The sequence below is a fragment of the Heptranchias perlo genome, chromosome 2 (genome assembly GCF_035084215.1).
Source record: "Heptranchias perlo isolate sHepPer1 chromosome 2, sHepPer1.hap1, whole genome shotgun sequence".
Classification (NCBI taxonomy): domain Eukaryota; kingdom Metazoa; phylum Chordata; class Chondrichthyes; order Hexanchiformes; family Hexanchidae; genus Heptranchias; species Heptranchias perlo.
The window spans coordinates 67,458,577-67,471,222 of NC_090326.1; the positions used below are offsets into that span (position 1 = coordinate 67,458,577).

Here is a 12,646-nt window from a genome sequence, read left to right on the forward strand (position 1 = left end):
ACTGTGGCCCCTAGTTCTAGTCTCTCCTACAAGGGGAAACGTCCCCTCAGGATCTTATGGGCCCGATGTTAGCAGGGCTGCGGGTTCTCGGCGGGGGGGCTATCGGGCGCGTGGGTAACGCGCCCGGTGAAATCAGTGTGATTCGCGTACAATTGTGGCCTAATTGGGGCCACTTACCTCCGGCTCCGGGTTTGCCGCTGCTCAGCTGCGCGCCGGCAGACTGCGCATGCGCAGTGACGTCTGAGCGCTGGTGGAGCTCTATTTAAAGGGAGACTCCACCACTGCTCCTCCTGCTGCAACCAACGACGTGGAGAACATGGAGCACCCCAGGGGGAAGGCCGCCCCAAGGTTTTCAGACTCCTCACTCCAGCTGCTGCTGGATGGGGTGAGGAGGAGGAGGGAGACGTTGTTCCCATCGGATGGCAGGAAGTGCCCTCCCTCTACCACCAGGAAGGCATGGATGGAGGTGGTAGCAGAGGTGAGCAGCAGGGGAAACATCACCAGGACCTGGATCCAGTGCCGCAAGAGGTTTAATGACCTAACTAGGTCCGGCAAAGCGAGTACACTTACGCAGTCTTCCACACTCCGTCCTCCACATCACCTCCACCACCACACAACCCCTTCTGCACGACCACCACGTCGCTCTCGTATCACCCCTCACATCCACTCAGCTATCATCCTCACCGTGCCTGCACGTTCTCACCGCCCCTGTCCCCATTCAAACAGTACCACACACCCCAATCCCCATATAATGGCATGGCACCCTCCCATCTATCTCCCCACACCAATGCTTGCAGTGTCTCACCATGCAAGCAGTACTCAATCACGCCTTTGAGTTTTGCCTTCACAGGAGAAGAGATGCAAGAACGCCCGGGAGAGGGCCCGGACTGGAGGGGGCCCGCCACACGAGGTGCTGCTCACGGACGCGGAGCAGGAGGCTTTAGATCTCAGCCACATGCTGGAGTGCCTGTCCGTGGCGGATGGCGAGGCTGGGGTTGCAGAAACAGCCGGTGAAAGAAAGCTGACACTCAGCACTCATGATAGCGAATGATCTTAGCATCACTTGGCATCTACCGCACCGCAACATCTGTCCAGATGCCTAATATTGCCTTCTGTTCTCTTGCAGGGCCGTCTGCGAGCGCCGTGACCTTGGAGGGCGATTCCTCAGAGGACCTGCCGGCCTCTGAGGGTCCATCGTCACATCTGAGCCATGCATCCACCAGCGCAGATACACACACCTCGGTGGGTCCCCGTCCCCCCTTAGTTGGGCTTGCACATGGTGAGTCACCACGCACACGTGAGCATGAGCAGACGTGGAGAGTTCGCGTCGGTGGGAGCACCCTTCTCCAGGCTCTGCTCAGCCGGACCCAGATGCTGAACCCTGGGGGCCAGCCGTGAAAAGGAGAGTCATCGAGGGGTACGAACACATTGCTGAGGTGCTGGAGCAGGTGCCACGCGCACTCTCCACAATCGCGCAGGTGATGGAGGAGTCCAACTCCTGAATGAGGGGAATGGCGGCACAAGTACAGGAGGGTATCCGCGAGATAGTGTCGCGGGTAGGTGCGGGAATGTCTGCGATGGAGGAAAGGCTGGCCTCCCTCAAGCGTTCCGCACAGCTCAACACTGAGTCCATTCAGGCCCTGACAACGGCCGTTCGGATTCAGGGTGAGCAAGATTCTGCCGCCTGAGACAGGCTGACAGATACACTACAGGTGGCCTTCCAAGGCCTCACACACGTCATCCAAACTGCCGTCCAGCAGGGTGGAAGGAGTGATGTGGGCCTGGGCTACGAGAGGGATGATGGTGAACGGGGACATGGAAGTGGGGACGCCACTCAAAGTGCCCCCACGTCTCACCCGTTGCCCCCCTCTCAACTAGTACCCGGCAATGCTGCCTCCTCTCCAGGTGGCCGAGTCTGCCCCTGCACAGGTGCAGAAGGAGCAGTCTTTGGAGGGGCCCTCACGGGCACCGACCCAAAGCATTTACCCGGTCAGGGCATCAACAGGAGCAACCTGCCACTACCTCTGCTGGAGCCACAGGGGTAGCACCACGTAGGGGTTCCCGGAAGCGCAAGGCGAAGGTGTTGTGAGCACAAAGGGAATGCACGAGGGTGAATGACTATCTGTGATGTTTTAATTTATAATTGTTTAGTGCACATACCCAATAAACCCCATAGTTCTCACCACTACTGCCATGTCTTGTCCATTCTTGACCGGCCTGTGCAATAGGTCCCTTTCGTGGGGCTCAGCATGCAGACGAACGCCTGGTCCCGCCCATTGGGTCACACTACGGTGGGTGCAGGAGTAATTGCACCACTGTTCCGTGCAGGGGGCAGGGGAGGGGGCTGGTATGGCCGCCCCTCTGTCCACGTTGGGAGGTCTGGACGCTTCGGGCAGTCTGCTGTCAGGAGAACCGTTGACATATCAGTGCCTCCCTGGCCTGACGAGCAGCCAGGTGAGCCGGTGTTCGCCCCATGGGTCGTTCCTCCTCCTCCTCCTCAATATGGGTGGTGGATGTGGGCGGGGCCTCCTCCAGCGGCACCCCCCTCTGTTGCGCCATGTTGTGCAGGGCACAGCAGACAACCACCATGCATCCCACTCTGCGTGGCGCATATTGGAGCGCTCCCCCAGAACGATCAAGGCACCTGAAGCGCATCTTGAGCAGCCCAATGGCCTGCTCAATTGTAGACCTGGTAGCGATGTGGCTGTCGTTATATCGACGCTGTGGCTCGGTGGTGGGGTTCCTCAGAGGTGTCATAAGCCACGTGTGCAGGGGATATCCCTTGTCACCGAGGAGCCAGCCTTTGCCGGTGTTGGGAGCGTGGAAGAGGGGCGGCACGGTGGACTCCCTGAGGATGAAGGAATCGTGGCAGCTGCCAGGGTATCTGGCACACACGTGTAGGAATCTCTTGCGGTGGTCACAGATGAGCTGGGCGTTCATGGAGTGATACCCCTTGCGGTTGATGAACAGTCCTGGCTCATGTGGAGGTGCCCGTATTGCTATGTGGGTGCAGTCGATTACACCCTGCACCCGTGGGAAGCCAGCCACAGCATGGAATCCAACCGCCCTCTCCATCTGGCTGCGGTCATCCATGGCGAAGTTGATGTAGTGCGAGGCCCTGTGAAACAAGCCGTCGGTAACCTGCCTTATGCACTTGTGTGCAGACGACTGACAGACCCCGGTGACGTCCCCGGTGGCACCCTGGAAGGATCCGGAGGCGAAGAAGTTGAGGGCGGTGGTGACTTTGATGGCGACGGGTAAGAAGATGCTGCTTGGTCCGTCCGGGAGCAGCACGTCATTAAGGAGGCTGCAGATGTCCGCGACTACCTGGCGACTGACTCTGAGCCTCCGTATGCACTGCTCCTCAGAGAGGTCCAGGAAGCTGAGCCTCGGTCTGTAGCCCCTGTGGCGAGAGTAGTGCCTCCTGTGACGCATCTCTCTCTGCGGTTGCCCTCCCTCCTGCTGTGCGGGTGGATGTGCCACAGCACCGTGTTGTGGAGCTCCACGTGGCAGAGGCGGGCGGCGTGGCCGGCGAGGCTGGTGATGCTGTTCGTCCTCCGAGGAGGTCATGATTGCGACTACAACGGCCCCCATCTGGGAGGCATAGGTCTGAGGGGGTCCGCAAGGTAGATAGATGTGTCCCCACACCAGGGTTGCGGTTCCAGGTCGGTGAGTTTTCTTGTGGTGGTGGGGGGGGGGTGGGAGGGTGGTGGAGGCCAACCTCTGTCCAATGTGCCGGAGTGGCCGCCGGCGGTGGTGAGGGGTCTCCCCCACCTGTCGAATGCACCTTTGCAGCTGCCACAGGTTGCTGGCTGCAACACCTCCGTTTGGATTGGGAGTGTTTCCCCCAGTGTGGGAAACAGTCTCTGTTCACCGTAAAATCCCACCCCTCCTTATAAAACAGCTCAATCAGGTCTGTAAACGACCTGAACGAGCAGAATAAATAGGTTCAAGTGGCATCCCGCTGGCTTTAATTGCCTGCGGGATTCCCACCAGCGGGGGCTGTGCGCGCATGCCGGCGCGTCAGCAGGGAACCCGGAAGTGCGCGGGTTTGTGGCGGGCTCCGGTCCCGCTACCGGATTTCCAGATTTTTGGGGCCCACCCGCCAGGAACGCACACGCTGGCGGGTGCTAAAATAGAGCCCTATATGTTTCAATAAGATCACCTCTCATTCTTCTAAACTCCAGTGTATACAGGCTCAACTTGTCCAACCTTTCCTCATAAGATAACCCCCTCATCCCAGCAATCAGTCATGTGCACTTTCTCTGAACTGCCTCCAAAGCAATTATGTCCTTAAATAAGGAGACCAAAACTGCACACAGTATTCTATATGTGGTCTCACCAACTCCCTGTACAACTGTAGCAAAACATCTCTACTTTTATATTCCATTCCCCTTGCAATAAATGACAACATTCCATTTGCCTTCCTAATCACTTGCTGCCCCTGCATACTAACTTTTTGTGATTCATATACTAGGACACCCAGATCGTCTGTACCTCAGAGGGTTGATCTGTGACCTAACTCCATATACCCGCCTTAGCCCCATATCCCTGAATACCCTTGGTTCACAAAAATCTATCAATCTCAGCTTTAACATTCACAAGTGAGCTAGCATCAACTACCATCTGCAGAAGAGCGTTCCAAACGTCTCCCACCCTTTGCGTGTAGAAGCATTTCCCAACTTCACTCCTGCACGTCCTGGCTCTAAATAGCAACATAGGAACAGGAGTAGGCCATTCAGCCCCTCGTGCCTGCTCTGCCATTTGATAAGATCATGGCTGATCTGTCATCTAACTCCATATACCTGCCTTTGGCCCATATCCCTTAATACCTTTCGTTGCCAAAAAGCTATCTATCTCACATTTAAATTTAGCAATTGAGCTAGTATCAGTTGCCGTTTGCGGAAGAGAGTTCCAAACTTCTGCAACCCTTTGTGTGTAGAAATGTTTTCTAATCTCGCTCCTGAAAGGTCTGGCTCTAATTTTTAGACTGTGCCCCCTACTCCTAAAATCCCCAACCAGCGGAAATAGTTTCTCTCTATCCACCCTATCTGTTCCCCTTAATATCTTATAAACTTCGATCAGATCACCCCTTAACCTTCAAAACTCTAGAGAATACAACACCAATTTGTGTAATCTCTCCTCGTAACTTAACCCTTGAAGTCCGGCTATCATTCTAGTAAACCTACGCTGCACTCCCTCCAAGGCCAATATGTCCTTCCGAAGGTGCAGTGCCCAGAACTGCACACAGTACTCCAGGTGCGGTCTAACCAGGGTTTTGTATAGCTGCAGCATAACTTCTGCCCCCTTGTACTCCAGTCCTCTAGATATAAAGGCCAACATTCCATTTGCTGCCTTGATTATTTTCTGCACCTGTTCATGACACTTCAATGATCTATATACCTGAACCCCTAAGTCCCTTTGGACATCCACTGTTTTTAACTTGTTACCATTTAGAAAGTACCCTGTTCTATCCTTTTTTGATCCAAAGTGGATGACCTCACATTTGTCTACGTTGAATTCCATTTGCCACAGTTTTGCCCATTCACCTAATCTATCAATATCACTTTGTAATTTTATGTTTTCATCCACACTGCTTACAATGCCACCAATCCTTGTGTCATCGGCAAACTTAGATATGAGACTTTCTAAGCCTTCATCTAAGTCGTTAATAAATATTGTGAATAATGGAGGCCCCAAGACAGATCCCTGCGGGACTCCACTAGTCATATCCTGCCAATCTAAGTACCTTCACATTATCCCTACTCTCTGTCGCCTTTCGCTCAGCCAACTTCCTAACCAAGTCCGTACTTTTCCCTCGATTCCATGGGCTTCTATCTTAGCTAACAGTCTCTTATGTGGGACCTTATCAAATGCCTTCTCGAAGACCATATAAATAACATCCATTGACATTCCCCTGTCCACTACTTTAGTCACTCTTCAAAAAATTCAATCAGGTTTGTCAGGCACGACCTACCTTTCACAAATCCATGCTGGCTCTCTCTGATTAACTGAAAATTATCGAGGTGTTCAGTCACTTTATCCTTAATTATAGACTCCAGCATTTTCCCCACAACAGATGTTAGGCTAACTGGTCTATAATTCTCTGGTTTCCCTCTCTCTCCTTTCTTAAAAAGCGGAGTGATATGTGCAATTTTCCAATCTAGAGGGACAGTTCCTGTATCTAGAGAACTTTGAAAGATTATAGTTAGGGCATCTGCAATTTGCTCACCTACTTCCTTTAAAACCCTGGGATGGAAACCATCTGGTCCTGGGGATTTGTCACTCTTTAGTGCTATTATTTTCTTCATTACTGTTGCTTTACTTATGTTAATTTTATTGAGTCCCTGTCCCCGATACAATATAAGTTTTCTTGGGATTTCCGGCATACTATCCTCTTTTTCAACTGTAAATACTGATGCAAAGTAATTGTTCAACAAGTCCGCCATTTCCCCTTTGTCAATGACAATATCACCACTTTCAGTTTTTCAGTTTTTAAGGGGCCAACACTGCTCCTGACCACCCTCTTTTTCCTAATATAACTATAAAAGTTCTTCGTATTGGTTTTGATATCCCTTGCGAGTTTCTTTTCATACTCTCTTTTTGTAGCCCTTACTATCTGTTTTGTGACCCTTTGTTGATCTTTGTATCTTTCCCATTCGCCAGGACCTGTGCCATTTTTTGCCTTTTTGTATGCCCTTTCCTTATGTCTTATACTGTCCCTTACCTCTTTAGTTGTTCATGGCTGTTTTTCTTTGGCAAGTAGAGTTCTTGCCCCTCAGGGGTATAAACCGATTCTGTATCACGTTAAATGTTTCTTTAAACATTTCCCACTGATCATCAGTCATTTTACCCATTAACAGATTTGCCCAGTTTACTGTGGACAGTCTCTGTCTCATCCCATGTCACGCTACACGTAACCCCACCAGCAAAAGGGAAAAAAAAAGTTATCTGTTTTTAATACTCTCTCTTTCTCTACCATTTGGTTCTCTTTCTCTGTCTGTGTAATTGACACAATGTATATTAAGTGTACTGGGACATACTGTTCTCCGTGACTGGCCTGTTTGAACACCAACGACACCTTTTGATTGGTGTGATGGTGTCCCAGCCTAATATAAGATATGCGATTTGAGAACCTTTCACTCATTCACCTGACGAAGGGGATAATCTCCGAAAGCTTGTGATTTTAAAATAAAATTGTTGGACTATAACCTGGTGTCGTAAGATTCCTTACATTCATCCCATTGAAGTCGGCCTTGCCCAAGTCTAGAATCTTACCAGCTGATTCACTTTTTTCCCTTTCAAACACTACAATGAACTCGATCATGTTATGGTCACTATTGGATAGATGTTCAAGCACAGTTAAGCTGTTAACTAAATCTGGTTCATTACTCATTACTAAATCTAGTATGGCTTGCCCCCTTGTTGCCTCTAGGACATACTGCTGTAGAAAACTATCCCGGACACACTCAAGAAATTCACTACCTTTCTGACAGTTGCTAGTCTGCTTTTCCCAATCTATGTGAAGGTTAAAGTCCCCCATTAAGACCACTATGCCTTTCTTACACGCTTGTCTAATCTCTGCATTTATACAATCTAGCACTTCAGAGCTGCTGCCAGGGCTCCTATATACAACTCCCATTATAGTCTTCGATCCTTTCCTATTTCTCAATTCAACCCATAAGGCCTTTGTTGACTGCTTACCTCTCGTTATATCCCCCTTTATAATTGAAGTGATTTCATCTCTAATCATTAAGGCTACTCCTCCCCCTCTTCCATTTTCCCTATCTCTCCTGTAGACCTTATAACCTGGTATGTTTAGTTCCCAATCCTGACCATCCTGCAGCCAAGTCTCAGTAATAGCTATCATGTCACACCCTCCAATTTGAATTTGAACCTGTAGTTCATTTAATTTATTCCTTATACCCCGTGCATTTGTATATAGAACTCTTAGTTGGGCCACACACCCTAGCCTGACTTTCAGCTTTGATGCTGGGTTAATCGCCTTACGCCTTCTAGTTTTTACTTTATCTGTCGTGCCTAAAGTACACTTTCTTTCTGCTGCTCTACGCTTTTCCCCTTCACTTGTTCTTGAACAACTGTTTGTACTCTCTGTATTGTAAATTTCCCCTGGGTCTTCCCCTCTCTTGCTGCTCTCAACTTTATTCCCTTCTGACTCCCCTCTCAGGTTCCCATCCCCCTTTGAGAGCAAGGAATTAATATTTTGCAGTAGAGGAAGAGGAGGGCATCTAGCCATCGCACCTGCACCAGCTCTCTGAAAGAGATATCCATTTAGTCCCACTCCATTGCCCTTTCCTCATATCCATTTAAATTTTCCTTTTTAAAATATTTATCCATTTCCCTTTTAAAAGTCATTATGGATTCTGCACTCGTCATTGTGCTGATGTGGCATTCCGAGTCCTAACAACTCTTCGTTTAAAAAAAAACAAATTCTAACTCTCCCACCGACCCAGTGGAAATCATTTTCCTTTATTTACCTTACCAAGACCCTTCATAATTTTGAATAGCTTTATCAGATCTCCTGTTAACCTTCTCTGCTCAAATGAAAAGAGTCCCAGTTTCTCTAGTGTCTCCTCGCAACTAAAGCCTCTCATCTCTGGTATCATCATAGTGAATCTCTTCTGTTCCGTTTCCATGGCCTTGACATTCTTACGAAAGTAGAGAAGTAAAGTGACCAAAATTGAAGCAATATTCCAATTCCTGCTTAATCAATAATTTGTATAGGTCCAGCATTATCTGTTTACTTTTGCACTCTATTTATAAGATCCCATATGCTTTTTTTAAAAAAAGTATTTTATCAACTAGTCCTCCCTCTTAAAATATTTATACATCTAAATCCCTAAGCCTCTTTGCGCTTCTGCTCCTTTCAAAGTTTTCCCATCTATTTAGTGTACATGTCCTATATTTATGCAGAACTTTTTCTTAGGGGATTAAATGGGTGGGCTGGAATCCATTACAGGGCAGAATGTATGCGGATCTGTAGATGCAGGTCCTAAGTGGCCTTTTCTCATTCCATACTTTCTTATGTAAAGTACTGTATGACCGCAATTCTAAACGCTATATGCAATTTCACAATTCTGAACTGGAAAATAGCTTGAGCAGCCACACAAACTTTCTAAGAGTAGGACAGGACAGTGTACATAGATTTAAAAAAACCACAATGCTTACAGCTTGGCAACAGATTTATGAAACATCACAAACGTTAAATTCATTATTTTTAAAGTAATATTAAAAATGTACCTTTCTCCTGGAACTCCTGAGGATAGCTGAAAAATAAAATAGCAATTACTACATTATCTAAAATCAAACACATTTCAACAATACCAATAAATACTTATTTTCCTCTTGCAACTTGATATTGGGATTAATTGTCTTCCCCACTGGTGGATTCATGATAAATTTTACTTATAAATTATCACAATCTGTACAAATCTCAACACAATACAAATTTATGTTTACATCAGATACAAATTTATCTAGGCTAAACAACATTTGTTCTCTACTTCATTCTCATTTACCCTTTATACATGTTTAGGGATGACAGTCTCTGCCTATGGGAAAGCAGATTTGTCTATTGAGATTACAAAAAAAAACTGAGCATCAAATAGAAGGTGAATTTTGTATGAAGTCTGCAATATACTTTGAGTGCTTATTATCTATGACTTGATATATTAAACTGTGCAGGCAACAACAGAAATAATTCCCATCAAATTCTGCCTAAAACCATACCTATAATCTCATATTTGACCCTCGCAGTTAATTGTGATAATTATACCCAGATTTCTTGTGGACAAGGACTATATTTTACTCCTTTGCTATTCTTAACTAAGTTAAACTAGAAAACAAATATTCATAATCACCAAAAAATCTTTACCTTGTTTTAATAACCTTAAGCTTTCTCAAAAGTGCATCTTTCTTTTCTTTTGCCTTTTTCGTCAGGTTCTCTCCCTTTAATATCTCAAGTGCAAATATTTCAATATCTGCAAACAAAGGAAGAATATTTAAATTTCAAATGTAAATTTGAATTTCATCAGCTGACAATAAGAATGCTACAGTGAAAACAGTTCTGGTTTCAGCCAGCTGATATATAACTCACTCATTTGGATTTGAAAATCTAACATTTTTCATTGGAAAAATTAGTTTTATACATTTTCATTAAAGCAGGGATTGCTTGGCTCAGTGAAACTCTTAAAAGTATGTACATTTCATGTTAATCTATTCAGTGAAATTATATAGGTAATTTAGTTAGAAGCTAAAGCAATCATACACTAAAATCATCTGCAAGTTGAAAGAATCAAGATGATTTTCCTGCTGAACTGCAGTCCATCCCAAATGGAACTTAAAATTAAGAGCAAAGCTAAAGTAGCAAGTCAACGAATTCTCATTATACTGCAACAAAAATAGCAAAAAATATCTACCTAGGCATAGTATCATAGTAGGTACAGCACAGGAGAAGGCTCTTTGAAAGAGCTATCCCATTACTCCCATTCCCTTGCTCTTTCCCCATAGCCCTGTAAATTTTTTCCCTTCAAGTATTTATCCAATTCCCTTTTGAAAGTTACGACGGAATCTGCGTCCACCACCCTTTCAATCACTGCATTCCAGATTGTTACAATTCGTGCATAAAAAAAAATGCATCCTCATATCGCCTCTGGTTCTTTTACCGCTCACCCTAAATCTGTGTCCTCTGGTTACCAACCCTTCTGCCAATGGAAACAGTTTCTCCTTATTTACTCTAGCAAAACTGTACATAATTTTGAACACCTCTATCAAATCTCCACTTAACCTTCTCTGTTCGAAGGAGAACAACCCCAGCTTCTCCAATCTCTCCACATAACTGAAGTCCCTCATCCCTGATACCATTCTAATAAATCTCTTCTGCACTCTCTCTTAAGCCTTGACATCCTTCCTGAAGTGTGGTGCCCTGAATTGAATACAATACTCCAGCTGAGGCCTAACCAGTATTTTATAAAGGTTCAGCATAACTTCCTTGCTTTTGCCTCTATTAATAGAGCCCAGGATCCCATATGCTTTTTTAAAAGCCTCCTGAGCTTGTCCTGCCAACTTCAAAGATTTGTCTATATGCATCCCAGGTCTCTCTGTTCCTGCACCCCCTTTAAAATTGTACCATTTAGTTTATATTGCCGCTCCTCATCCTTCCTACCAAAATGTATCACTTCACACTGCTCTGTGTTAAATTTCATCTGCCACGTGTCTGCAAATTTCACCAGTCTGCCTATGTCTTCCTGAAGTCTGTTACTATCCTTCTCATTGTTTACTACATTTCCAAGTTTCGTGTCATCTGCAAACTTTGAAATTATTCCCAAGTCAGTGTCATTAATATATACTAAAAAGAGCAGTGGTCCTAATACTGACCCCTGGCGATCACCACTAAATACTTGCCCCCAGCCTGAACAAAATCGTTCACCACTACTCTCTGTTCCTTCGCCAATTTTGTATCCATGTTGCCATTGTCTCTTTAATCCCATGGGCATTAATATTGCTAACAAGTCTATTATTTTGTACTTTATCAAATGCCTTTTGAAAGTCCATATACACATCACAAATCATGAACCGTTTTGATAAAGTAAATAAGGATAAACGGTTTCCAGTGGCAGAAGGGTCGGTAACCAAAGGACACAGATTTAAGGTAATTAGCAAAAGAGCCAGAGATGACATGAGGAAACATTTTTTTTTTTTTACACAGCAAGTTGTAATGATTTGGAAAGCATCGCCTGAAAGTTTGGTGGAAGCAGATTCAATAGTAACTTTCAAAAGGGAATTGGATAAATACTTACTAACAGGGCTAATCAACTGCACTATCTTTATCAACCCTCTCCGTTACTTCATAAAAGAACTCAATCAAGTTAGTCAAACACAATTTTCCTTTAACAAATCCATGCTGACTTTCATTTATTAGCCCATACTTTTCCAAGTGCCAATCAATTTTCTCCCAGATTATTGTCTCTAAAAAAAAGTTCCCCCACCACCATTAGGCTGACTGGCCTGTAATTGCTGAGTTTATCCCTCTCCACATTTTGATAAGAACATAAGAAATAGGAGCAGGAGTAGGCCATATGGTCCCTCGAGCCTGCTCCGCTATTCAATACGATCATGGTTGATCTTCAACCTCAACTCCACTTCCGGCTCTATCCCCATATCCCTCGATTCCCTTCGTGTCCAATAATTTATCGATCGCAGTCTTGAATATACTTAACGACTGAGCATCCACAGCCCTTTGGGGTTGAGAATTCCAAAGATTCACAACCCTTTCAGTGAAGAAATTTTTCCTCATCTCGGTAACTAAATGGCCGACCCCTTACCTTGAGACTATGACCCCTAGTTCTAGACTCTCCAGCCAGGGGAAACAGCCTCTCAGCATCTACCCTGTCAAGCCCTCTAAGAATTTTATACATTTCGATGAGATCACCTCTCATTCTTCTAAACGAGAGTGTATAGGCCCATTCTATTCAATCTCTCCTCACAGGACAACCGTCTCATCCCAGGAATTAATCCAGTGAACCTTCGTTGAACTGCCTCCAAGGCAAGTATATCCTTCCTTAGATGAAACCACCAAAACTGTACACAGTACTTCAGGTGAGGTCTCACCAAAACCCTGTACAAT

The 12,646-nt window shown here is 45.9% G+C and overlaps 1 protein-coding gene across 2 annotated transcripts in view; it reads right to left on the reverse strand.

Moving 5' to 3' along the window:
- The window catches only part of skap2 (src kinase associated phosphoprotein 2), a 283,699-nt gene that overhangs the window by 253,654 nt on the left and 17,399 nt on the right, over nucleotides 1-12,646 (reverse strand). For both annotated transcript variants that reach the window (XM_068002204.1, XM_068002193.1), the window contains exons 2-3: nucleotides 9,896-10,001; nucleotides 9,262-9,287 (exon numbers count right to left, since the gene is read on the reverse strand). In XM_068002204.1, the coding sequence (XP_067858305.1) occupies nucleotides 9,262-9,287; nucleotides 9,896-10,001 (132 nt within the window). The remainder of the gene's footprint in view (nucleotides 1-9,261; nucleotides 9,288-9,895; nucleotides 10,002-12,646) is intronic.